Source organism: Anabas testudineus, chromosome 21 (assembly GCF_900324465.2).
Source record: "Anabas testudineus chromosome 21, fAnaTes1.2, whole genome shotgun sequence".
Classification (NCBI taxonomy): Eukaryota; Metazoa; Chordata; class Actinopteri; order Anabantiformes; family Anabantidae; genus Anabas; species Anabas testudineus.
In genome coordinates, this window is record NC_046629.1 from 11,313,401 (window position 1) to 11,339,628 (window position 26,228).

General features: G+C 39.7%; 4 protein-coding genes and 1 long non-coding RNA gene across 12 annotated transcripts; 2 read left to right on the forward strand and 3 right to left on the reverse strand.

The window, feature by feature from the left end:
• Positions 1-16: 16 nt before the first annotated feature.
• ofd1 (OFD1 centriole and centriolar satellite protein) lies at positions 17-8,109 on the reverse strand. 5 transcript variants are annotated; one of them, XM_026376215.1, is made up of 23 exons: positions 7,974-8,109; positions 7,776-7,873; positions 7,487-7,690; positions 7,316-7,384; positions 7,197-7,224; positions 6,992-7,102; positions 6,763-6,899; positions 6,417-6,590; positions 6,159-6,265; positions 5,936-6,055; positions 5,524-5,597; positions 5,360-5,451; positions 4,959-5,148; positions 3,973-4,103; positions 3,735-3,846; positions 2,814-3,515; positions 2,451-2,607; positions 2,250-2,341; positions 1,640-1,768; positions 1,276-1,430; positions 1,026-1,187; positions 867-937; positions 17-620 (listed from the first exon to the last, which is right to left on the reverse strand). In XM_026376215.1, the coding sequence occupies exons 2-23, from the start codon at positions 7,869-7,871 to the stop codon at positions 575-577; spliced, it is 3,159 nt and encodes a 1,052-aa protein (XP_026232000.1). In that variant the 5' UTR covers positions 7,872-7,873; positions 7,974-8,109; the 3' UTR covers positions 17-574. The 5 variants fall into 5 exon arrangements, with proteins under 5 accessions (XP_026232000.1, XP_026231996.1, XP_026231998.1 ...); XM_026376211.1 differs by having other exon boundaries at positions 1,020-1,187; XM_026376213.1 differs by having other exon boundaries at positions 565-620; positions 1,020-1,187; positions 6,992-7,099.
• Positions 8,110-8,297: 188 nt separating this feature from the next.
• On the forward strand, positions 8,298-10,214 carry trappc2 (trafficking protein particle complex 2). Of its 2 annotated transcripts, none has more exons than XM_026377118.1 (5): positions 8,298-8,372; positions 8,609-8,735; positions 8,930-9,074; positions 9,541-9,626; positions 9,721-10,214. In XM_026377118.1, exons 2-5 carry the CDS (start codon positions 8,643-8,645, stop codon positions 9,817-9,819), a joined length of 423 nt encoding a protein of 140 aa, XP_026232903.1. In that variant the 5' UTR covers positions 8,298-8,372; positions 8,609-8,642; the 3' UTR covers positions 9,820-10,214. The 2 variants fall into 2 exon arrangements, with proteins under 2 accessions (XP_026232903.1, XP_026232902.1); XM_026377117.1 differs by having other exon boundaries at positions 8,330-8,372; positions 8,598-8,735.
• Position 10,215: 1 nt separating this feature from the next.
• Positions 10,216-12,774, reverse strand: rab9a (RAB9A, member RAS oncogene family). 2 transcript variants are annotated; one of them, XM_026377116.1, is made up of 3 exons: positions 12,622-12,774; positions 12,049-12,168; positions 10,216-11,923 (listed from the first exon to the last, which is right to left on the reverse strand). In XM_026377116.1, the coding sequence occupies exon 3, from the start codon at positions 11,882-11,884 to the stop codon at positions 11,276-11,278; it is 609 nt and encodes a 202-aa protein (XP_026232901.1). In that variant the 5' UTR covers positions 11,885-11,923; positions 12,049-12,168; positions 12,622-12,774; the 3' UTR covers positions 10,216-11,275. The 2 variants fall into 2 exon arrangements, with proteins under 2 accessions (XP_026232901.1, XP_026232900.1); XM_026377115.1 differs by having other exon boundaries at positions 12,545-12,729.
• Positions 12,775-13,603: 829 nt separating this feature from the next.
• egfl6 (EGF-like-domain, multiple 6) lies at positions 13,604-21,720 on the reverse strand. Of its 2 annotated transcripts, XM_026377444.2 has the most exons (13): positions 21,424-21,720; positions 19,531-19,637; positions 19,074-19,166; positions 18,731-18,850; positions 18,521-18,640; positions 17,697-17,831; positions 17,491-17,613; positions 16,958-17,020; positions 16,302-16,550; positions 15,048-15,122; positions 14,849-14,944; positions 14,488-14,750; positions 13,604-14,200 (listed from the first exon to the last, which is right to left on the reverse strand). In XM_026377444.2, exons 1-13 carry the CDS (start codon positions 21,495-21,497, stop codon positions 14,093-14,095), a joined length of 1,626 nt encoding a protein of 541 aa, XP_026233229.1. In that variant the 5' UTR covers positions 21,498-21,720; the 3' UTR covers positions 13,604-14,092. The 2 variants fall into 2 exon arrangements, with proteins under 2 accessions (XP_026233229.1, XP_026233230.1); XM_026377445.2 differs by lacking the exon at positions 16,958-17,020 and having other exon boundaries at positions 21,424-21,718.
• A 130-nt stretch (positions 21,721-21,850) lies between these two features.
• Positions 21,851-23,682, forward strand: LOC113173853. The gene is made up of 3 exons (XR_003299845.1): positions 21,851-21,948; positions 22,049-22,127; positions 23,311-23,682. It is a non-coding gene; the product is annotated as an uncharacterized LOC113173853 (long non-coding RNA).
• The last annotated feature ends 2,546 nt before the right edge of the window (positions 23,683-26,228 follow it).

A 26,228-nucleotide genomic window follows, 5' to 3' on the forward strand; every position in this document is an offset into this window, starting at 1 on the left:
TGTGAGTTCTCTATAAAACTGTGCGGCAATCTAAATGGTAAATTCGGCCAAAGTAAGATTGCCATTGCGACTGCCCAGTGTATTACACAGTATCTGTGAATCTTGTAGCACTGAACCTGCAGTGCTTTACGCAGGTGTACAGTGGCCTAGATGAAAGGTGATAGGTGTGTGTGAAGCTAATGTACATCAAATCTCACCTTTGTACGGTGTGTTTCCTGTGGAATAAACCAAAAACGAAAGAAAAAAAACGCTACCCATCAATCGCCGGCAGGACAATCCAGCATCCTGTCCGATTGGAAACTCCTTAAGACATGACCCAACTGGCCTGTTGACTGTTTTTAAAAAATAAAATAATAATAATAAAAAAGTCTGTCTGTTGTAGTGCGCTCTTCTTTTGCATGATAATAAGCCATCAATAGTTTTAAAACACATGTACATTAGCTTTTATTTACATATAGGCAGTGTTAAAAAAAATGTAAAATACAAACATAAAGGCTTCACACTTCATAACAGTGCAAGACTAAAGTGGTTTGAATAATTCATCCACTTATGAAAAGACTCTGGGACACACAGTTTACCAGAAATCATCATCTTCATCCTTATGTGAATATGCTGCAATGCTGAAAAAAAAAAAAAGTATTCAAGTTATTGATAGTCTCAAAATCAAAGTGCTAACAGAAGATACTTCCAGATACAAATAACGAAGACAAAATTATGATAAACCATAAAGAAACTCAATATCTATTAAATTTGTTTACAGTAATAGGACTCAGTAGCTATAAAATTTAAACCTTTATATGCATAACTAAGGTTCATCCATCTATTCATCTTTAGTGTTTCCAGCTTAGTCAAGTGTTTTAAATTACCTGTCTTCTTTTTCCTCAGACAAACTCTTAAACTCTGGACTTGTGTGTCTTGCCTCTTCTCTTTCAGGGTCCTGTTTAACACACGGCAGATTAGATTCTGATATTAAAGAAAACATCTGCAATAGCTTCACACAAATGCTTATCGAAACTCACCTGTACCTGCTGCTTGCTTCTTGCTTCCAGCACCATTTTCATGTATTTCTCCAATGGATTTTCATCTTTAGACCTCTCTCCCTCATCTCCAGCCTTCTGCTCCTCCTCACTTTTCTTAATCCCAGTTTCTTCTTCCTCCTGTCCTGATTGTACCACCTCTTGCAAAAGCTGTTCATACACCGATATGATCAATGTTTATTTCATCAAACTGCCTTTACTTTACTGATATGAAGATATCTGACAATGGGCAGTATACCATCTCTTGTTCAAGTCTTTCAAGTTCTTGCAGCTCCCTCTCTCTGGCTTCCTCTTGCTCCCTTTGCCTCTGTTCTTGTCTTTCTTTTCGCTCTCTTTCCCACCTCTGCTCCTCATCTTCTTCCCTAGGAGGTTCACCTGAGATCTGTGGGGCATCTTTAAAACAAAAATATGGACTGACATGAGTCAACAGTCAGTTGTCATTTAGAGGCAAAGCTCCTGTTTCTTTTGATTTGGACTTTAGACTGGACACAGTGCGACATGAGATAGAGATCCACGATACTGATTATAAAAGACAGTAGGAGGTCACTGCTCTTGTCATTTGGAGTTAACTGAGATAATGTCAATAACGGTGGGGGACTCACCAGCCTTGCCGTGCAAGTCTTTCAGGTCTTCAGGGAGGTCTTGTGGGCGGGAAGCAGCAGGGCCGTCCGGGGCCTCCTCGGAGAGAGGGACAGCAGTGTCCAGGAGAAGCTCTGGAATGTGGCTGGGCTCTGAAGGGAGACATGCACAAAGAGATCTTTTATGCTCCACCATAATGCAACAGGGCCAGAGAACCAGCACAGAATACACAATCAGTTGCCCTTCATCTTCACCATTGTGCAGGGGCCACTGAAAGGACTTCACACACACTCATTAAAAAGCAGCCATTCTGAAATCCAAAATCTCCATACCGGATATACTCCATTTGGTCACAGATTGTGTTAAAACTAATGATAATGAACAATGAAGGCTTTTGAGTTTAAGACTTTCTGATGGTGCCTCATCAAGAAATTGTCACACATCATACAACATGACTGTAGAAGTGATTCATGAGCCTACACTTTCAATTTTTTGGATCAGAGGGAATTTCAGAAACAGCACACAGTATAGTTAAACACTAGGGCAGGTATAAACCAAGTCAGTCAAGTACAAGGCAGTGAGTTGGTATTTTCAAAATAAAGTACCAGATAAAACAACACTACTTCAGATCACCTGACAAAATCCCTGTGAGATCTTCAAGATTTATCTTCTCCGGCTGTGGGGAAGACTCTGAGCTGGAGAAGACATGTTGAATCTTTGGTGGACTGAAGAAACCAATATAAAGATCAGGTAATTAGTATTCACCATCTCTTTAGTGTGCCTAAGTGCCTAAAAATGTCACACTGTCCTTGACAAAGTCGCGCCAGATGGTACCTGCACTGGTCTCGAGCTGTGCTCTTTAGCTGAGGACTCCGGGGTGGACTAAGCTCAGAGGAAAAATCACCTGAGGTCAACACCTTCTCATGGGGGGCATGAGGGAGCTGTCTGTCTGGCCACAGCTCTGGGAACTCTACTGACGACACCACTGCTTCTATTAGAAATAAAGTTATTAAAGCTACTAGCGTGTTGTCTGTTAAGCAACATTAATAAAATATCTACAGTGTGTGTTAAATGTGTAATATATGAGGGCTGGCAATATGAAACTATTTCATTGTTTATTTCTCAACAGATACAGTAAAAGAGGTTTCACCTAATCCCTCTGAAATGTGTTTTCAGGATAAAACATTTTATAGGTACCTTCTGGAATCTCTTTTTGAAGCTTTTTCCCGGGGGAGGAGTGTGGTGTGGAGGATAGACGTCTTGATGGAGAAAAGCCTCCATCCCGAGGGGTTTCATCCTTTAAAAACAGAGGTTCAGCCATTGAACGGAGACTGTGATCAGTATGAACAGTGGACATGGGTTGGTTATAGTCTTCAGAGAAGGTCACTCTTGGCTGTGCAGGTGTTGTGGAGTTTTTGGTGTCACAGGATTCTGACAAGGGGGTTTGGGGACAGAGAGGTTTGTGTGATTCCTGGAGTGACAGAATGTGTGAATGGTGATAGACTTGTTTTGTTAAAGTGGACTCAGGGTGATGTGAGGTTTGTCCATGCTGTGGGGAAAGAGGTCTTCGAGTAAGCAAGTGTGACATGGTGGAGCGCACTGCCCTCTGCTGGTAGTTCCTGTATGCTTCTTCTAAAGTCTCTGCCTCCTTCTGGAGCTCCAGGATCCGAGCTTTGGCTTCAGCCACCAGCTCCATGTCAGAGTCCGGAGTGTCAGTCCAAGCTGATGTGTGTCTTCGATAGGGACCCGCTTCACAAACATCATCATAACCCACCCTGGCCATCATCAGAGCTCTGTCCACATAGATGTCGGGGGGAACCAGCTTGTCTGCACTGAACTCCAGCACTGAGCGATCAACAAGAGACGGTTTGGGGTTCCGCAGCACTTCATTTTCAAGAGCTGCCATGATCACGGGGATCACGCAAAGGCACACACACACACATACACACACATATATACAGACAAAAAATAGGAAAAGAAGAAAGAGAGGGAAATGGAAATTGAGTGAAAACGTTGAGCACCATAAAAAAAAAGGGAATAAAAAGTTTGCTAAACTAATTTCTAAGTTAAGTGTTGAAACTAAGATGTGACAAATATGCATGCCCTGCCACTTGGCACCTTGATGAGTCTGGCGGAGCTGCATCTTGATGTCCTCAACATGGTTAGTCATCCACTGTGACTTCTCCTCACTCTCTTTTAGCTGAGCCTTGAGCTGAGTGCACCGCTCAACCTGCAGCAAACACCAGTGAAGCGAGCAATTACTCATTCAAAAAACATCTCCAAGGTGAAACAAATTTACATGAAATATGCAGACAACAGTTTCACAACCTCTGTGAGATGCGCTGATGTCACTGACCTCACTCTGGAGCTGTGCCTGCAACATCTGTTTCTGGTTTTCAAACTCTTCCTCGTCGAGTTGGCGAGCACTCTGAAGCCTCCGAAGCTCCATCTGCAAGGCCAGCTGCTCTTTGGAAGGTTTCCCCAAGTCTGACAGGCAGGTTATCAGAGTCGAAACATGTTCTAATGCATCATTTATTCCATCTGATGAACAAGCATTTCTGATTAAGCGCGTCATTTTAATTGCTTCAGTTGTTGGTTTTTACTGTACGGATCAGCATGACAGCACGTTGTTTCAGTGATTCAGCGATTTCCCCGCATCCCACAACCCTTCTCCACTCACACTGCATCTACTAACAGGAAAAATACTGTATCCTTTAGAGAGAAGCACAATTTGGCTGCCTGCCATGGGTAAAGGAAGCCCACTGTCTCTACTCCATTTCTCATCCCTCTAGTCCACCTGGATCCTTTTTAGGGAGTTGTCTGTAAAGCTACAAACACAGCACAGAGGCCTCACACTGACACATTAAAAAAAGACTTAGCTGAGACAGTAGCAGTGGGACAGATGAGCATGAATGCTTCACAGTACACTACTTCTCCCATAACTCACAATGGGCCTAGACTCAAGCACTGCGACATAGGAACTGGATTTGTCATAATATTCAGAATTTCTGGGTTTATGCAATGTTACAGAAAAACAACTCGATTTGGAAATTTCTAGTTGTAAGATCAAGAATTGTTTATTTACATAAAGCTGTCAACCTGTTATTAATACCAAGGGTTCACAGACCTTTTCCACTAATACTTCGAGGTTCTTATGGTTGTTCTCAATGAAGACATGAATTCTTTGTGTTTTTATTTTAGGTACATTATTTGTTAATACTCTTGATTTGGATGAAGATCGGATCACATTTTATGACAAGTTAATGCAGAAAAACATGAAATTCCAAAAGGTTCACATACTTTTTCTATTCGCTCTATATGGGAACAGCAGCTTCCACTTACCTGCATGGAGAAACCGGTTCTCCTCTTGAGCCTCTTCCAGCTGTTTCCTCAACAGTCGCAGCTGCCCCTGCAGCTCTGTTTTCTCCCTTTTCAAACCGGCGTAGTCACTCATGTTGTCTAATCTCTCTCTTAAGAGCTCCTTCTGTTGAGTCAGTAAAGAAATCTGCTGCTGTGCTGTATCTAGCTCAACCTGAGAAACAACAGAAGAGACATGAAAAAGCAGGCAAAAATAAAGCCAGAAACTGAATCATTTACACTGTGAACAATGCTGTTTATCACACAACCACAATCAAACCAAATGATTGAAAGATTTACCCAAAAACAAGTGTTCAGTTATTGAACTATTTGAAGTGGCTGAAGTTAACACGGGTGCATGACTGAGGTTGTGTTGTTTGCTGTACCTGCAGGCGTTTCAGCTCTGAACATGCTCTGCTGTGCTCCCGTTGTTTGGCATCAATCGCAGCAGACTCCTTTTGGATCCGAGCTGTTTCCACTGAGAAATAAAACACGTGATGCAAAACATCAACAAGCTTATCCTTAATAATGCAATAATTTAAATACTGACCTTTGTTTTTGTTCTCATTCTCAACTAGTTTCTCTGTTCTCCTCATGAAGTCGTCTTTCAGCTCAAGCTGAAACCTGGATGAAAACATAAAATCAGATATTGAAAGTAAATGGGAAACTGGGTCAATTCATAAGATCTTCATAACATATAAGTAATTATTTTCCCTAATGAAAAGCCTAGTTTAAACAAAACAGATACAGCTGTTATTAAAGCCCTTTGTTGTTTGGTCAAAAATATATACGTTTGTATTAATAACAAATATTAACACAAAAAGATTTTCACCAACCAAAAGAAAAATAATAATCTTGCAAATCTATGGGTTTAATATGCATATTGTACAGAAGATATCAACAGACTGTATGTGTGTAATTTGAGACAAACAGTCCATATTCAACATGACAATATGACAAACCTGGAAAGTTCATTCCTCAACCTTTGGTCATATGTGTCCTCCATAGTCTTTATGGCCAGCTCTCTCCTCCTCAGGAGCTCTTCAGTGGTCTTGACCTTCTCCTCATGAATTTGACAAGTCCTACCATAATACAAACAGAGTTTTATTCTCTGTGAACCAGTCACCCCAATGTGAGCACGTAGCAACATTTTATTGATATACACGGTTAAAAATATACTCTTACTTTTCAAAAGCCTCCACTCTCATCCTTTGCTCATTTTCTCTGCTCCGCAGTGTTTCGATTTCTTTCAGGACTGACTGCCTCTGCATGTACACATTTTTTTCTTCAATCTAATGCATTGAGAAACACAAATAACAATAATTAGTTGGTTGTCACTTTTGATTGAAGCAAATAGAAACTGTGTCGGTGAATACTGCGGTGTCGAGAGCCTGCAGAAAAGGTCTGATTAGAAAACACCTTATTACTGTAGCAATCATTTACCTCTTGTTGCTTTTGTAACCTGTCGATGGCATTTTTCTCCCGCTCCATCAATGCCTTTGACTTCATTTCATAGGTTCTCTCTAGCTCTTTCTTTAGCTTATCAAATTCTTTATGAAATTTTTCTTTTTCTTCCATCCTCACCTTGGCCATTTCAAAATCCCTAAAATGTTGCATCTTAAGAAACAAAAGACACAACAATCATCAGAAAAACACTAACACTGCATTTAATACCTAATATAAGCACAACAATATATATAAAATATAATTTAAAATATGAATATGCAGTTTTGCTTTAAACTTGCTGAGACACATTTGATTTATCAAAATGTAGAAAAGATGTATGTACCTTTGTTTTCATTTCTGCTTCCATCTGTGTTTCAACATCTTTTCTATAAGCAGCGAGTTTTGATTGGAGAGAAAACCATTTGTCCTCGCTGTAGCTGAAGTTCTCATATTCCTTATCAATCATTTTCATCTTGTCAACTGTGCATGGAAGACAAAAAGACAATATCAAAAGCTGAGCACTGGAAGGAATGTACATTAAAAATACAATGAAAGCCACAAATTAATTTTACCAAGAGATTCTCCATGACTTGCTATGCTGGTTGTCTGAGTGTCAGCATCATGACACAAGCCTTGAGTATAATGGTGCGTTAGCTGTGTCAGAAGGCTGATGAGGAACCCTGCTAGAGAAAGATATAAGATAAGGTACATTTCAAGGACATGACTTTAGGGCAGAAACATTCTCAAAAAAACAAACAAACAGAATACTGCACATACCTTTATCACTGTTCTCTTTATTTGATGACTAGAACATATAAAAAGAAAACAACATTATTACTAATAATAGTTATCTTTGAAGAACAATATAGCGCACACTAACTTATACAATTGTTTACCAGGGATCTGTAAAGGGCTGATTCAGGACTTAATTTAAGAAGATGTAGAAGGTCTTCTTTTGTGAAAACCTGATGGATAAAATTAAATGAATGAATAAAAACCAAACTCTCAATTTGCAACTATATAATTTCTCAGTTCATCCTACAAATGAATGCAGAAGTCATGCCCACCTTGTCTTTGTGCAGACCACTCTCAGGGTGGAATACAGAAAGAGTGTACTCATACCCTGAGGCACGGAGATGGTCTGCCACTATGCTGTTGCAGGCTGAGACCAAAAGGGTTTCAGATTTTACGGGTACTGGCCTGGGAACTGGTTCTCCTCCGGTCAGAGGTGGGTGTTTTAACTCCTGGATGAGCTGATTCCGCAGCTGTGTCTGAAACAGATCAGAGGTGGTCGTGAATGATGAAGACCGAACCCATGCTACAAGAACCAATAGCCACATTAGAAGGAACACTTACTTTGAGTGTATCAAGCACTCCTTTATTTTTAAAAGTCTGATAAAGCCTCTTCCTCAGCTCGTCTGGTGATATCTCAGCTTCTTTTGACGAGGACATAACTGTTGACCGACAGAGGAGAAACAAAACACAACAGTACGGGAAACTGACAGGACGAGCGAGCGATCCTCTGTTTTTAATCAACTTTTAAAGTGTCCGTACCTGATGTGTGACTGTTGTCGGTCTTCCTCTGTAACACCTTGTACCATACACGACTTTAAAGAGTATAATTTAACCATTTAAGAGCCTAGCGACCAGAAAGCGTCTCCGCGTCCACGGAGGCGTGTCCCTACGTTTAAATCCGTCAACGGAAATGTTGTTCTGAACAGGCCTGCGCTTATGACGTAACGCAATAATATAAGCCATTTATTTACTAATATTGAAAATGTTAATTCATTTTGTTTTAATTCAGTAATGGTTTATTTGAAAATAAACTAAAAAAAAAAAGTTGCCGCTAAACTGTTTTAAAAACGTATAACTGACAAGTATATTTGGAGACTTGAGTGTGTCGTCATCTTTTTGCGACTGCTCTAGCTGCTCTCCAGGAAGTAAAATTAAAAGGTAAACAGAAGTGTGTTTTATAAAATGAATAAGCTGATGTGCATACGTTGTATTGTAATGATGTTTATTGTCGTATTGTGTTTACTTTAGTGTTACGAGAATCATTTAAATACTCCAGCCACACCAAGCGTATTCGGCTAATAAGCTAATGTAACATTAGCCTGTTAGCTTGACAATCGTTATGTGAGGGATATTAATGCTCTAACTCTGTTTCCTTTGGTTGAGATTGTTTGTAGATCAGTTTAGCTTTGCTAAGAGGAAGGAGAAACGATGTCTGGAAGCTTCTACTTTGTCATGGTTGGTCATCATGACAATCCTGTGTTTGAGTTGGAGTTCTTGCCAGCTGGAAAGCCTGAATCAAAGGTAAAATGGCTTCATAACTTGCAGTAGCATTCATTCCTGTACATCTCTTCATGCCCAAAATAAGTGTTTAACAAAATGCCTAAGCATCATATACTATCCATATTCATAGACTGTGCGGTTATTTGTAGGAAATTATATATAATATCTGTCATCTTTGATGAATCTGAGGGGATTATTATTATTTTTGGCCACAGGACGACCATCGACACCTGAACCAGTTTATTGCACATGCAGCTCTGGACTTGGTGGATGAAAACATGTGGCTGTCTAACAACATGTACCTTAAAACTGTGGACAAGTTCAACGAGTGGTTTGTTTCTGCCTTTGTCACTGCAGGACATATCCTTTTTCAGGTTCTATTAATTATTTATTTTTGATTTCCCTGATATCGTATTATTGATGACAGAATACTTGTCTGCATTGTAGCAGAATAAAAACATTTAGTTAATTATCTGACAGAAAATTAATTAACAGTTTAGTTATATCCAGTAAAAATGCCTAACATTCTCTCAATCCAACTTCTTAAGCATGTTGTATTTTAAATTAAATGCCTTTGAGTTTTGGATCATGCTGTTACATTAGTTTCTTAGAAATTAGGATACACATTTTTTATTCTGTTCTGTCAATTTACAGCTATATTGCACAATAGAAAATAATTAATTGCAATTTATTGGTTTTAAAATATATATATATATATATATATATCTGACGTTAGTCTGTAGCATCATGTGAATTTCTATATTTTTTGTGTGGTGATTCTATATAGTCATCTATTGGTGTGATTGTCTTTAATTATTTGCCGTACATATAAGATTCATCATGCTGCATGATGTGCGACAAGAAGATGGAATCAAAAACTTTTTTAATGATGTATATGATTTATACATTAAGGTAAGTTTTCTTTCATATTAGAATAATTTATCTTCAGGTAGCATATCAGTTATGGAACCTATAGCATTATCATTTGATCACATTTGTCTTCCAGTTTGCAATGAATCCATTCTATGAAATCAACACACCGATCCGCTCGACAGCATTTGAGAGGAAAGTCCAGTTCCTTGGAAAGAAACATCTTCTGAGTTAATCTCTTCCCATGCTCGTCTAAATGTGTCTGTCTGTATGTGTGTCCTTTTCCTGTTTGACAAATATAAAATGTATCCAATAGAAATGTGGATTTTATATAAAGTTTTTTTTTTTTTTGTTTGAACTATTTTCTAATATTTATTTTTGAATGGGGTGCACTGTGTGTATGAATATTGTATGATGTCAACATCAGACTTTAAGGGTCAAAACCTTCACCTAATGAAGAAAACAACAAATGCTTATGTCTTGCTTAATTTGGTAAAAGGGTTATTACACATTACATTACCTGTAACTATCACTGCACTGAGCAGGAAGCATCGCAGAATTGTAAGTTCAGACCTGTGGATCCCAGAGTGACTTATAATTCTCAGGCAACAAAACATGGTTCAAAAATCACTTCTCAGAGGGGTTTATTTATTGTTTGTCTTACCAGTGTTACAGCTCATAAATGCAAATGAAGTCTATATGAGGAACAGTTAAGGTCAATCAATGGTTTGCAATTTGAACTATTAAGCAGTGGGGATAGACTAAGTATAAGATCATAAAATGATTTTAAACAAACCTGAAAATGAGGGGAAAAAAGGTTTATTCTACCATGTTGACTAGTGCAATTATCTTTCCCCAAGGAATTATTACAGTTTGATTCAATGATTTTTACTTTAAAAACAGTTTAAAAATTACAAAGGTTTCCAGAAACATAAATACACATTTTGCCATGCATGTTAACTTTGCTTTAATATTTGTCTTCAGTTAGGGATCTTGTCCCTCAGTGTTTCCAGTACACAGCCATAATCTATTCACTATGCAGAATTTGCACAAACAAGACCTACATGTGCAATCAATAACCACAACAAGCCTCAATTGATTAGTTACACAAAGTAGTGCCTTAGGTACTTTACAAGACAAAATAAGGTTATTGAGTTGTATAAATTATTTTAATGATAGTTATTACTAAATATAAATATAAAGGGCATCACTTTATCTGAATTGTGAAATTCTGGATTGATGTTCAAGAACTCTCTCTAATAATTTCACCCCAGAAATAGTAAGAATTGAAACACATTTCTGTTACATTAGAATTTGTCTTCATGATACTAAAAATGAGAGGAAAGGGAGATGTTTCAAATATATTCTCCATGTTCTGTCATGACATTTTTTTTTTAAACATTCCCACTGGTAGTCTTGTGTCAACACAAAATATTTCTTTTAAAACCTGACCGTTGCAGAGCGGACTGAATTCAGTGAGTTTGTCTTTATTTGCAATGACACTGTTGTATTTAGTGTTTCATGTGTCTTTAAACATTAGTCCAACTGTTAGCATTATTAAACCTTAACCAGTATAACTAATCACACAGCCAGTAGCATAATCTTTTTAAATAATAACAGCATTGTATACCTACAGCCTCATCACATAACAGGTATAACAGCAAATTAATGTTAATTGTAAGTCCTGGATGTTATGAACAGCAAGGGACAGCAGAGCGAGGCTTTCTGTGGAGCTTGACTGTGTCTGTGGGGATGAGGTGGTCCGTTCTTTCATCCATAGCCAACACTCTACGCACTGCTTCCTCAAAGGCCACGGCTACATTGGTGGCATCCTTGGCACTGGTCTCATAATAGGGGTAGTCGCCGTTCTCCTGGCACCACCGCTGAGCCTCCTCAGTGGACACCTGCCTCTCTGTCACATCCACTTTGTTGCCCAAGACTACGAATGGGAACTTCTCTGGTTCCTTGACATCAGCGTAGTAGATGAACTCCTTCTTCCAGTTGCCCAAGTTGAAAAAACTCTGGTTGTCATCTACACTGAAGGTGAGCAGGCAGCAGTCAGAGCCACGATAGAAAGGAGTCCTCAGGCTTCGGAAGCGTTCCTGGCCAGCAGTGTCCCAAATCTGTAGAGTAACCTGGTGGCCATCAACCTCCAAGTCCTTATTGAGAAACTCAACACCGATAGTGTGGAAAAGATGTGCATCAAACTTGTTAGTGACATAACGATTCATGATGGAGCTTTTTCCTACACCACCGTCACCCAGCAGAATGACTTTCAGCAGGGATGTCTTAGTTGTCATGACTGTTCACTCCTGTTTGACCACTTTGAAAAAATGTACCTAAAGGAGAGATGCAATGTGTAAAAGATGTGTTACTATTTACACACCAATAATATTTTAAGACAAAAAGCTGTCAACAATCACCTCTTCACATTTTGGTGGATACTGTGTGACTTTTGCCTTACCCCTGATGGATGTTGGCCTCCTCCACTGGTCCAGATCACGTGTTGTAAACCTTGGTCCGAGGTCACATGCTCGTTTGTTTAATGTTGATGTGTGCAGCCATTTAGGGAACGTTCAACCAGCTGTAACAATGAGATACGTTTTCCTGATTAACACATGGCCCAGGACAACAGTTAACAGCTGAGAAGCCCCATTGTAATAAACCATACTCGGTATCATACACTGTTTGTGAGCACTCCACAATATACAGAGATGTACTTAGTGTCATAGAAGACCTTAGTACATCATGTGTCATTGCATTGCGGAATAACAGTGGACAGCTAAACAATATTAAACAGCCGAGACAATCAGAAGTATAGATCCACAAGCTAGCTAAGTGCTAGCTAAGCTAGGCTAACGTGAAAAAGGAAAACAGGGACCAGAGTTGGAGTTTACTAAGCTAATACAACCATGTAGCTGGCTCCGGTTAACTTGTAGGCATGTCGGCCAGTAACGTACCTTACAGTTTGGACCAGGCAGCTGTGTGTGTAAAAAGTAATAAAACAAGAAACAACAGAAATAATATCAAGACATACGACTGACAGCTCCTCGCTGTGCCGCGGCTACAGAGACGTCAGTCGAGCCGCTTCCTGAACTCTGGAGGCTCGGTGCTAACGCAGCTAGCTGCTAACAGGCTAACGTCAGCTACACGGGCAGCGTCGGATCATGTGATCTTGTTGTCAGACGGAAACCACCGACGGGCGCTCAAGCTCTTCTAACTTATATATATGTACAGAAATGTATCAGTGTATTTGAAAAAAAAAACAAACAAAATAAAACATAAACTACGCAGGACTTACTCCACTGATAACATATTTTACTTTGTGATGTAATGTGCATGCACAACCACCAGAGAGCGACGTTTCGCCGTTTTCAGCCAGCTGCAGACTGCTGCAACCTAAAGGACTGGATGTAGTAACACAGAGCATCATTTTATATAAATGACTGTTTCACCGTTACTCTTCTGTTTCAAACAGTTATCGAAATGAAATCATCTGAGAAGGTTAGAGGAAAAACTGCTAGTCGCTCACATGAGATCTCAAAAATGACCAGCGACCAAAACCAGATATCTCTCTGAACTGTATTTGAATAAATGTAGTTACTTTCTACCCCTGTCACTATGTAAAAATGTTCAAAATTCCTGCTTATTATAAGTTTAGGTAAAAAAGTTCGTACCAAACACAACTCTTACCATCCAACTTGTACCATCTTTTTTCTCGTCAGTGACAATTATCCTCTTTTTTCTTTTTGGTATAAATAGAGCACAAAAATATACTTTTCTCATGCAAGTTGAATATGAATTGACCCGACAGTAAAGTTTCTACGTTCAAATGCTGTCTCCTTAGTCAGTAGACTGAATGACCTCAGATGAACGCCTCAGTTTGTCTCTTTGGATTTTGGCCACCCTGCAGCATTGGCTTATTATATCAGCATATTCGTATCAAATGCTAGATTAGTAACAGTGGTGTTAACTTTCGGCTAAATTTGCCAATAGCCTACAATAAAGAAAGAAAGGAGTGGTAGAAAAAAGTTAGAAAAACAAATTTAATGTAATAGTACAGAATAATATGAAAGCAAAATTTACAGCAGTTATGCACTGATGCTTCTCATTTCAACTAAACAGCCTTCAAAAGAATTATCAATCTAAGATTCAGTTTGAGATATAATTCACTTTGCAATTCACATTCGTGACATAGATTATTTTCAGTTAACTTCAGCAATACACACGTATGCAATGAAGGGCTAAGCACAATACTGTTAAACATAACTAACAGACGAAGTTAGCATTTCCACCTTTTCCTGAGATCTGGGTTATCTGTACTGTATTTGCAGGATATAGCAGCATGGTGATAAAGTAAACATGGATGCACTGATTGCACATAATATCCACACCATGCGTCTGTATCTTTATGCCCTAAGCTGCGACAGAACACTGAGAAACAGAAAATTCTTGACTTGTGTTATTTGGAGGAGTTTTTCACATGTGTTGATCCAAGGTGGAGATTCTTAAAAGACTGGACTGACATCGTCCTGACAAGCCCCTGAGGTCAACGCAACATTGTCCAGACCGATCTCTCCTCCAACACCTGTCCCACGCTGAGCTTCAAAGATAAGCTGAAAAACATTAAATGGTACCATCGCATTGTTTGGTTATGATAGCAAATGAACAAGACAGTTGTATTTCAAATATACTGCTGAAGAACGTAGAGCAATATCCATCACAGCTGGTCTCATAAATACTTTAAAGGCTTGAAATAACAATGTGTGCTGTTTACGATCCTTTGTCTGGTACATTAGTTATTAAAGTTATTTAATAATATAAAACTATCCTGCATCTATTGTCATTAGCAATTTCTGCATTGTACAATCATCTATCAATAATAAATGAGAAAATGACTCACAGACTGTGGGGCTTCCTCTTTCCAGGCCACAGTGAGAAGCTCTGTCTGCCAACCCTGGTCTCTGGTGTGGCTCTGCTCCCAGACGGGGTAAGCATTGTTATCCAGCAGCACCCTGAGTGTGCCCACGTTATGACCCACTACACGGTAGTCGAAGGTGAGGCAGAAGCTGCCTTTCCTGGCGCGGTCGCTGAGAAGCAACTTCAGTTTGGCCACATCCTTCTGCTCCCCTAAGAGCCCACTCACGGCCATGTAGTACTCAGCACCTGAGGGTATTTGTACCGAGTGTATCTGAATTCACAAAAGCTGAATTCTATAAAAAATTTTATATATATATCTTGCTGCATACTTATAAATTGGTTACCGTTATCATGGTAGGCTACACTCCAGTCCATGTCGTCACGCTTCTCTTGGACCCACTCACATGCTCCCTGGTCAAAGTTGCAATCAACAATAAAGTCTAAAAAGAGTAAAAGGGCAGTAAAGCACATTAGCAGAATTAACAAATTGCATTCACACATTCATTTCACCACACTGACACACAGAGAATGATGTTTGATTACCTTCCTGAACTGGTGCAATTTGGATTTCTTTGATTTCTGTGGCTGGGCCAACTACTGATTCAAAGTCCTCTGATACTGTATTTAAAGAATGAAGGAGAACAATCACGGTAAATGCATGATTTATCAGATTAATGTCATAATCAGAGAATGAATTTCAAAGAACGTAGTGTATGCGATCTCAAAAGAAAACATTCCTAAATGATGCAGCGAAGAGATTTTCCACAATGAAATATAAGAAAGGGGGTTTTTAACCAACAGGTGGAGACCTGCCCTGCTGTCACTCACATTTCGAGATGGAGCTACAACTTAAGGATACAGCCCCCCCGAAGCATTTTTGCAGGAAACCACCCCCATGGCAAGCAGCCCATGTCAGACGAGTGACAGCTGGGGTTCTTAAACCTGATCAGCCAGAGCCGTCTAGTGTTAGAGCGGTCTGGAGTGCTGATGACAGACTTTCCTTCTGGGAGTCAAGTCTGCACAACAGCTGTTTTGGGGAAAACATAATAAAAGGCTTGGAGGCTTTGTAACCTCCCTCCCTTCCTAAGCCCCCTCCCAGGAGATGGGAAGAGTAAAAATTCTCCCTGGAGGTGATGGATGTCTTGCAGCCTGTCTCCTCTTGCTATCTGAGTTCTTACACAGACTCGGGTGTTTCCACAAAAATGAAGATTGGTGGTGAAAGGTAACCTCGTTCAAGGGGTGTCTCAGGTAGACACATACCATTGCATGGCCACACTGCCCACTCTTGTTTTTTCATGTCATTGTCACATTAAAGGACTCTTATTCATTTTTTTTGTTTGTTTTAGCAAACGTTTTTTAGATAAAGAATATTACTTCGGTACTCTAGGATTAATGATGATATTGGGTTTTATAATTCTAAAGGACATGACAGCTTACTCTTACAATGCCTTATAGAAACAGTCTGCATGACATGGACACTATTACTATACTAATCAGATTCAATATATTCTCTTATACGCATATAAGTAACACATATTGTGAAATGTGTGCTTGTCCATTGTTAGCGACAAAGGTCAACGTACTACACAACAAGCGCCTTTCTTCTCTGGTCAAGAGCTTAGACCTGATCTGTGACTTCTACTTCTGCTTCCAACTGACAAATCGATAATTGTGTTCAGATGCTGTGTAGACACAAGAGTTTATTTAGTCTGTGTATGATTCATGTATTGTGGACCACCCAGAATAGCCTACTAGAAACAGAGTTATTGCAAGGCAGCCAAACTGAAGGAGACTTACAGAAAACATCTCCTCTAGGATTGAGCTGGTTGTCTTCCTCCTCCTCCTCCTCTTCCTCTTCCTCATTAAATTCCGCCTCTGGTCTCTCCTCAGTCTGTGTGCCAATGTAGACCTCTCCATCATAGTCGAAAGGCTGCTGAGGGATCCCAGGAGGTGGCGTTGTGATCGGTTCTGGGATTATGTTTTTGATGTCCTCGTTGTCCTGCTTACCTCCCAGAATCCGGGGCCCCGCTTGGGACTCTGGGATGGCTGCAGGCAGGAAGGGGAACCAGATGAGACATGTGGATCCACATGTGGTTCAGATGTGCTTGTTGTCATGTATTCTACAGCTGCTGTTCTTGGTAGTCGTTCTACCCTACACTGATCCACTAAAGCAGTACGGTAGGACACAAACATGCTGAGACAACACATGGGAACACGCTACTCCATGCAGATGAAGCATGACAGTGGCATTCATTCATTGCACATAATTTAAATGCACAAGCACATCTTATCACTGAAGTTGTGAATATAAATGCTCATGCGGAGTGACTCCAGGGTGTGCTGTAGATTTATAACAATTTCAGCCATAAGCACGGGAGTGGTTCAGGGGAGGGACAGGGGTTGCAGAGCAGAGGGTGAATGAAAGCAGAAGTTCGGATTCCACGCCATCTCACCATTGAGGGAATGATCGGCACTGCCTTTGTCTCCATCCCACGACCTCTGATAAAATGGCTTGACTACAAAAAATAAAGGCATCTTCACTGACACAGAAACCCCCGGCCTATGTCATTTGGCAACACAAGCCTTCACCTGTTATTATCTGAGCTTGGTTCAAAGAATACACCACAACCTGTCTTTCCCCTTTCTTCTTCTTCTTCGTCTTCAGATGGTTGGCTACCATACAATGTCATGTTTACACAGGTGTGTTTTCAATCTGTGGATCTCTCTTGCTACCATCTGTGAAGAGAAGTGCAGTCTGAAGGCAGGAAATGTGCCTTGGAGGAGCGGTTGGCTGATGTTAAAAGAGTCCTAATGAAATTTATGGCTGTAAAAGGGCTTTTGACCTAACTCGCTTACTACTCTCATCAGCAAGAAGAAATACATTTTTGTTTTTATCTGTGGTGTATGGCTTCTTTAAGACCTTTTAGTACACATTAAAAACATTCCTAAAACAAATGAACTCATAACTCTGTGTAGAAAATCTCACCAGAGCACTCAAAGCCGTTGCCTCTGAAGCCAGACTTGCACTTGCACTTGTAGGATCCTTGAGTGTTCAAACAGACAGCGTGGTGGCTGCATTTGTGGGACCCGGCTGCACACTCATCGACGTCTGGAATTGGAAAAAGTCTATTTGTGCCTTCAGGAGTAGAATCAATCACCAGTTTTATCACTTAATAAACGTGTATACCTTACCTACACAGTCATATTTGCCGTCAACATATTTCAGATCGTAGCCATCTTGGCACTTGCAGTAGTAGCTGCCAAAGGTGTTCACACATTGTCTGTTGAATGGGCAGAGGTTCTTCCCAGTGACACATTCATCAATATCTGGGGAAGGGGAGACAAAATGGACAGATAGAGAAATTTAAGGGTCTGTGATTTTATATATTTCCACCTAACTGTACACACCTGTACCCATTGCAAAACCTTGTTCCTGGGTCAGCATACAATAAAAATACATTACATTACTGCGCATTAAACTTGTAGTAATGCCATGTAAGTATGATTAGTATGTATGCCTTCATCATAAAGTCCATTATTTGTCTGGTGCGGTACAGTATGCCTGGGGACAATGTGCTGTTTTAGTGCATGTATGTCTGTTGTACCTCAGTGTTTTGGAATGCTCTTAAACTATTATATTTTATTACTTGTCTTGTGTGATCAGCATGTCAAACTGGCCATGTCACAGCCCAGGCAGTTTTGGGGGAGAAATAATATAACTTAATTGCATCCATGTGAGTTAAAAGCCAACTGTGCAAAAGCCACAATATCCACATAATCTTTATCAAATTTTTCCCCCATGCAGAAACTCTCAGTTCAAGCCAAAGTCAAATCCTTTTTACTCTGTACAGTATTTCTTTATTAAGATAAGGATTGTTGTTTGTGATTTTCCACTTTCCCTCTTAAGTCCTTCTCCAACCATGTCTCATATTCTTATCACATTTGACCTGCATGATGCTCTATAACATTTAATCACTACGTCAGTATTCTGTCACTGTGTTGGTGTGGTTGCTCACCTACACAGGTCCTTTCATCATGCCCCAGTTGCAACCCTGCAGACGGGCAGAGGCAGCGAATCTCCCCCTGCACCTCCTCACAGCCGTACTGACAGTGAGCAAGAGAGCATGTCCTGGAATCTGTGTGCAAGAACAGGAAAAAAAAAAAAAGTTGCATATGTGGGATTCTTATGTGCATTTTATAGATATTTAATGTCTAAACGTACTCACTCGCACAAGATCCATCAGGCATCAACGTGTATCCATTGAGACAGTAGCACTTGTAACTGCCATAGGTGTTCATGCAGCGATGCTCACAAGGACGAGGTTTCAAGCCGCACTCATTCAGATCTGGAATTAAGCGTCTTGTTTCTTATTTTTTCACTCCCAACACCTCCAAACACGTACAGTTTGACTTGTGATATACTGAAACACAGCAGACTACGATTAACTTAAACAGAGAACATAACTAAAAATAACAAGTAAAGCAAGTTAGCAGCTGGAAATGAGATTATTCTTCCAAGTTTGATCCATGTGTTTCCCAGACACTTTTTTACTGACCTCAAATACCCACCTTGATTACATGTCTTTCCCGTGTATCCTGGGACACACTTGCATTTGTTGGGGCCAACACACTCTCCGTGCCTGCAGCCGTGCTCACATTGGGCTGGTAAAACATTCACCATTAAAATTTCAGTGGTTCGGGAATGATGGACTGCAGTCAAACCACACATTTCTATTATGCAGGCAAGGTTTTTTAATCGAGACAGCCATGTCCCACATGCATTTTGGTTTAGGAAAGAATCTCTCATGAAAAAAAATGATGATTGTTAGCACACTGTGTTTTAAGGCAGTAAATATAGATTCTTTATCATATATGTTCGCTCATTCAAATGTTATAATACTGCTTGATATGAAGTGAATAGTGTTTGGAAATGTTTGTTTTGAATATGATAGCTCTAGTCTAAGAAATGTGTTTATATTGAAAATATCATTGATTGATTATAAAGCAGTCTATGGACTGTTCTTACCCTCACAATGTCCTTTACTGTTTTTCTTCCAGCCATAGCAACACTCTAGTCTCGTGCCATAGCGACACACACCTGGTTGGTTTCCAGTAAGGACTTGTCGGTAGTGCCTTTTCAGAAGGAGAGAGGTAGAAAGTAAGATCTGTAATTTCAGTGCCTTAGCTGTATTTATAACCCACCATGCACAAGATAGCAAATTAGAACCTTTATGCAAATTGTAAGGAAGCACAACAAGTTTATAGCTTATTCATTATAAATTTAAACCTTTTTACACATAATTGTAACACATGCACACTGTAAACTCCCATTCTGGAATGTGAAATTGGCAAGTATTTTTTAAATTTAGTCAGGTAAAGTTTTTATTGATAAAACTTATAAACAGTGGTTCTGACTTGACGTTTTTAATTTTAAATGATGAGATAAATGAATGATTTTCTATAAGTTCACTCAACTCATTACATTAAGTTGATGAAATACAAAACAAATGAGTATGTTAGTAGACTTCCCAGCATGCATTTGTTGAGTTAATGCTCTTAAAATATAGTTCTTTTGTCATGGTGGAAACCTGCTGTGTCTTTAATACGTGCATACATTAGACCACTGTTGTTTATTTTCACACCAGTATAAACTATATGAACAACAATAAAGGTTGGTGTTGAATTCAGTCCTTCAGCCAATCAAAATCCACCAAACTAAGACATAGGTTTACACAGGATGCAATAATTAGTCAAGATAGCATTTAGTTGTGTTAGAAGGACGAATTCAATTTGTTGACCTAAAACTTTAAGGCAGCCCTTTGACTTGTGTTGTTAAGTTAAAACAACAAGTTACATTTTACAGCACGCGCTCATCATTTTCTTAAATAAATTGTCTAATTGTCTTCTTACAGGTTCTCTGGAGAGCAGGAGCCAGCGGGTAAGATGTAGACTCCAGATGGAGGAAAACACACTAACCAGAGATTTCCTGTGTTGCACACTGATGCTTTATACACAACTTGTTTTTTGTTTTTTTACCCTTTTTGTACCTTTATCTTCATCCAACTCTTGTTACTGGAGTCAGATGAGAGTCTACTCTCCCTTTCTTTCTGTCAGTATTTCATCTACAGCTCCTCCAAAGCAAACTTACACGGCATGTGTTTATTTTTAACATGTAAATTGAGTTAAGATGTTTAGATGGCATTTACCAGTGAAAGACTAAACAATGAAATGTTTGGAGAATCTACATCTACTGTGAGAGATTCATACATTTGAATCAAACTTCACAGTCCCCATGAACCGTCATCATCTCTAACTTCCACCTCAGTGCTAAACTCAATATGCCAGATGTTTTGGTGACCCAGGGGCAGCATCCTAAAAGCAGCCCTGGCTCCAGCGGGACTGGAGGAATGTGAGACTTGATAGAAATCAACCAGAATAGCTCACATGAGAGAGAGGCTCCTAAATGTGACAGGTGCTCTTCGTTGCCATGCCACTTTTAGCTGACACACTGTCGTGGCTCCCAAAGTCCTCTGTGAGCAGTGGCAGCAGTGTGTACATACCGTCAAAATAACAGTTTCCCCAGTGAAGTTTCAAAGGACATAATTCAGTTCATAACAGGGGGCTCGTGTTACACAGTAAGCCCCACTTAAATAACAGCATGTGGAGAATGCAGCAGTTAAAGTTATTCCCTTTTTGCCACATGACATTGTACATTGAATATTAAATAATGAAGCAGGTCATGTTTTTGATTTGTTATCAGTATTCTGCAGTGTGATAGTACCTTTATACAACATAAAGGTGCATCTGACATTATACTAGAACTTCTTTCAGTCTCTTAAAGGAGCAAATATCCAGGTAAACCTTACACCTGCTGCATGTCCATGCATCAACACTCTGTTGTTCAACCTCAGTGACTTACCTGTGGGCTTCGGCACTACCAGAGCAGACATAGATCACGAGGACGAGAGCCCAGACCAAGGTGAACGGCTGCATGTCTGTAACCGTGAGCAGCCTGAGCGGCTTTGTTTCCCACGGGGCTGGCTTTGGTTGCTGTGAGTTCCGACTATTCCTCCTGGGGGCTTAAACTCATTCAAATGCTTAGACAAGTTTTTTATGTACTTACAGAGCACAAAGTCAAAATCTCCTCTAGGGAAAGAAAAAAAAAATCTCTCCCTCGCTCTCTTCAATGCTACACTCAATATCCCATAATTTGCTTCCTCTTCCTCTGTAAAATTCCAGAGGTGGGTTGACACTCTGTGAATTGATACTGCACTGTGAGCAATAGGTTGTGACTTTTGGAGGTAGGACTGTGTTTGTAAGGGGGGTGGGGACTATGTTTAGGGGTGCTTCTCTCTTCACTGAAATCCAATACTGGACCACATGAGATTCTTTCTGTGGATCACCAGGAGGAAAAATCCCATGTTTTACAAATGTCACATGCAGGGTATGCTATTGGTTTGTTTTAGTGAATCTTCAGACGCACCGTAAGCTTTGAATTCTTCTTTATGCGATGTGACTGTGCTGTATGTTTGTTGGATAATTAGCTGCATCAGCCAACTGTGGAACCCAGACATGTGAAGTCCTGTCATTAACAGCTGCGGCTCTTTGATGTCCCGCTCACAGGTAGCACACAAAGCTTTGCCCTTTCACACCTGCTAATTTCAAGTTTAGCCATAAAACGTTTAATGAGTTTCCACGCTTTCAAAGTCAGCCCCACCATCTGGTCTTACTCTTCTGTACCTTTAGAAATGAGAAAGCAGAACTCTTTCAGGTTCTCTGATTATTCAACAAGAGGTCACAGCTAACACTCCCATTGTTGCACCCATTTATCTCAACAATAATACACACTTGAGCTCCAGAACTGGATGATATTATCAAATATTAAACCAGAATTCATCGTGCTGAACACACATGCTTAAAATCTTAAATGTTAATCCAGGAAAAACAGTAGTTAGGTTTAGGTTTAGTTTATGACATAGCCCCAAGTAAGTTATTTATGTATCCTAATAAGCCATGACAGTGTGACAGTGTGACAGTGAGCCGACATGTGCAATAACATAGTTACTCTCTAGTCTGGGTTACTGCACTAAACAAGTCAGTAATTGTGTATTGTGATAGTTCTCCACCATCACATAGAGATATTTCTGTAATTATCCCTTATTATCTCTCACAATCCTACACACACACACACAAACACACACACACACACACACACACACACACACACACAGACACACACACACAAAAACACACACACACACAGACGTGTTGCTTTTCTAGTCTGCAACCTGATTCTACATCTTGACATCTCGAGCGTGGATACATATACATTAGAGGTGTATTCTTGCCAAAGTGGTCGTCTGAACGCAGTGCAGAGGAAAATGGCAGGTGCTGCAGCCTCGTCTGCACACTACACACTCCCACTTGGCAGCGCCCTCGTCTGTTCAGGAAGTCCGGGCATTCAGACGACAAACAGCTCGAACTTTCATTAAGCAAGGTTTCGATGCAGTTTAGTGGTTCAGTTAAGTTAGCAAGTAGAATATAGTATGTAGTATATATTATATTCTTGGGTGAAGCATGCAAATATATTTTAAATGACTTAATACAATAATTGCTTAAGTTCTAGTAGTTAAGTGACAAATAATGATCTGAGTTAGTGTGTGTTTTTCTATATTACATTTGAGTTCATATTTCTCCTCATTTATTTTTGTATAAGTTTACAGTCTGCTTGTTGCCTAGTCCAAATAAATTATTCCACAACTACCACAAATATAATATCAAGTTTTTCCATTTTTTCTTCAATTAGGATTTCATCCAGGAGGGGGAGACATTGTTCACTTTGTTGCCAACAACAAAGAGCCAAGGAGTAGACAAAAGGCCCTGAGCTGCTGTGTACCTTGACATCTAACAAATGAAAATGAAAAGAAAATGAATCTGCTCTATGACTTTATGTCACTTGAATATTTTTTAGGGTCTGACCTGTGATTAGTGGTTTAATGTGCTATGCAAAGATCTAAAAAGGACTCTCAGCAGTATGTGAAAGGAATTGTATTATTACTATGAGTCACTTTTCTGTCACCAGAGGTCACTGTCAGGTTTCATACATTTTTCTTTTAATAAAGAAGGTTGTGTCATTTCCTGAATGATGTTGGGGCATATTAAAAACAGTGGTTGAGTACTGGGGGGTCAGTGGTCTGTTTGCTTTTCTGATTCTGTTCCTGCTGTTTTGAAAGTAGCAACAAAATAATGCTGCAAGTGACACAGCATTTTCTTGCGGCATTGACAACCTTCCTCTCTTCTTAGAATTCAGCCACTACTTCCATTGCTCTTCTCCAATCAGCTTCAAACTTACGGACATATTATAATCAAATCATGTAGCTGATACTGGACACAGCAGACCCCAGTCTAACACCCCCTGCAAATTGTAGGCTATGTTTTGAGATACTTAGTTGCCTCTATCCACTCACACGGACCCAAGGCAAATTTAGCAAGGATTTTACTATAAAAGGAAAGACAAGGCTGTTGAGTAGTTATTTTGAAAGTGATCTGTGTACACAACCACATCCTGCCCTGAGTGGGAGATGACATGAGCAACGAATGTGCTGCAAGAACAGACTGCTGAGAAAATGGGCCGCAGCTTATCAAAAACATTGCAGTGCACTGTTAGAGGTAATGAGTTGGAATACATTTAGACTTGACCAAACTCTGTATAACAGTCACACGTGTTTAGGCGGGATTTTCTTTGCACTTTGTGAAATATTTTTAATTAGTTTATGAGATAATCTGACTTTAAAGTTTCCCATAGTAAGACCTTCTGTTACATTGCATTGTGGTATTCTTTAAGCCCTACACTTGATCAACCATGCATTACGTTTGGAAACATGCAGTGGTGCAATAATCTCAACTTGAGAAATATTTCTGACTGGGTTCCTATATATGGCTCTTATGTGTCCAGGTGCTCCTTCTGTAACATCTGCTGCCAACAGATTACACAATGACATGCTGTTGCTACAGTAAATGGCACTTAGCCCTGTACAGCCACTGAGACGGACCTTGGGGGACTCAGCACAAGTGTCTGCGTGTAAGATTCGACAGACACTTTTGCTCCTCGACATGACAGATGTGACAGCAGTGCAGACTTTGGCCTCAGCTGGGCACCTCTCGTTCTCCTTTCATTAATAATACAGCATTGGGCATGGATTTGTTGTACTGTGAGGGTGGGCTAATGCGCACCAGACGTCTCAAGAGGGTCGATTCGTGGCTCACCATTATTTATTAATGGACTTGCCTGGTCAGAGGGATTACAGCGGCCTATTAAACATGTTACAGTCTCAAACAAAGGCCTTACACTGGCCACCCTTGAGTTAATGTGTCAATGTTTTTTTGTGAATCGCCCAACTTTGTGAATTCTGACTGGCTGTTACACACAAGTGAACAACATGAGCAACAGCTAAAGTTGTTGCACTATGTAGGTTGACTTCTATTTCTTCAAATCTGTGGTTGGTTAAGGTGGAACTTCCCCTGTGCACTTCCTGCCACATGACTACATCTAAATTCATTTCCCTTTCAAACAGCCTCTTTCATTATTTAGTTTGACAGAAGAGGTTGTGCTTTAGACATTACTATCACCTAAAGACCTAATCTGTTTTTTAATCACTGCTCTGCTTTTTCCATTAAGTTCTATTTTTTGTTCTATTTAAGTCAGTTTCCAATGTTTTGCACTTAAAAGTACAATTTGCACAAAATGTAAATATTAGTTCAGGGGTGAAACATACTCCTTCATGCATCTGTAATAAAGTAATGCATATTTTCCATGCTGCTTTTTATCAAAGCTGCAATTAAAGGGGCACGTTCATGTGATTTTGCATTGTTCTTTGATGTCTGTAGGGGTGCAATTTACCGTTTAACCTTTTGAAGTGACAAGACCAAAAAGGTCAGTGTTCAAAGTTGCCCCTGGTTCTTCTTAACACAGAAAGTCCATGCTGGGTATAATTACACAACTATGTACCGCAAGAAAAGAACCCACCTCACGTCAGTGCAGTGGTCATGTAAACTGCATGCCTAACAGGATAAGACATGCTGCAGTATCACCTTTATCTCCTACAGTGTCTGTGCACAAGAGGTTCAACGTTCCTGTACTATTGCAGGAATTATAGGCTTGTGAGAATGGATTTTAAAAAGGCTGCACTGTTATTATAGACTTGGTGGTTGTCAGCTAAAGTCTGAATAAATGAAAACAACCAGATTTAATTTCCTGTTTCTAGTCTGCTGGAACAAACACAAAAAAGAAATATATATATATATATTTATAAAGTGTGGTATGTTAAACCTCTAAAATGTAACTATGTGTTTGTATTTTATGTTATTAAACTATGTATGAACACATTTAAAATGTGAGTGGAGTGTATGCATTTTGTTTGTAGGGTGATTCTATACAATGCGCTTAAAACGCGTGCAGGCATGATTCATTCCCTAATAACCTAACCTAACTAACTAATCATTTTTGCTTGGTTAATTTTGCATAATGTATGATCTGGGTAGGCAGGGATGTGGCTTGTATGCAACGCCTACAGATTGTTCTGTAGCGGTGCTCAGCATGAGGTGGAAAGAGTCTGTGACAAAGGAAGACAGAAAATGTCACAAATAGCAGAAGTCTGAAGTTACAGTTCAAAAACCTTGTCAAGACAGTTTCCACAGATGTGTGAAACTAAGCTGTGCACTCGT

Bases quoted from the DNA above. Each gene is read 5' to 3' on its own strand.
- ofd1 (XM_026376211.1), bottom strand. From the start codon at position 7,871: ATGTCCTCGTCAAAAGAAGCTGAGATATCACCAGACGAGCTGAGGAAG. The intron at 7,225-7,315 runs GTAAACAATTGT...TATATGTTCTAG, and splicing joins CAGCCCTTTACAGATCCCTG to TCATCAAATAAAGAGAACAG. The intron at 2,608-2,813 runs GTACCTATAAAA...TATTTCTAATAG, and splicing joins TCAAAAAGAGATTCCAGAAG to AAGCAGTGGTGTCGTCAGTA.
- rab9a (XM_026377116.1), bottom strand. From the start codon at position 11,884: ATGACAACTAAGACATCCCTGCTGAAAGTCATTCTGCTGGGTGACGGT.
- trappc2 (XM_026377118.1), top strand. From the start codon at position 8,643: ATGTCTGGAAGCTTCTACTTTGTCATGGTTGGTCATCATGACAATCCT. The intron at 8,736-8,929 runs GTAAAATGGCTT...TTTTGGCCACAG, and splicing joins CTGGAAAGCCTGAATCAAAG to GACGACCATCGACACCTGAA. The intron at 9,627-9,720 runs GTAAGTTTTCTT...TTTGTCTTCCAG, and splicing joins TATATGATTTATACATTAAG to TTTGCAATGAATCCATTCTA.
- egfl6 (XM_026377444.2), bottom strand. From the start codon at position 21,497: ATGCAGCCGTTCACCTTGGTCTGGGCTCTCGTCCTCGTGATCTATGTC. The intron at 19,167-19,530 runs GTAAGAACAGTC...ATGTTTTACCAG, and splicing joins CAGTAAAGGACATTGTGAGG to CCCAATGTGAGCACGGCTGC. The intron at 17,614-17,696 runs GTAAGGTATACA...TTCCAATTCCAG, and splicing joins CGGCAAATATGACTGTGTAG to ACGTCGATGAGTGTGCAGCC.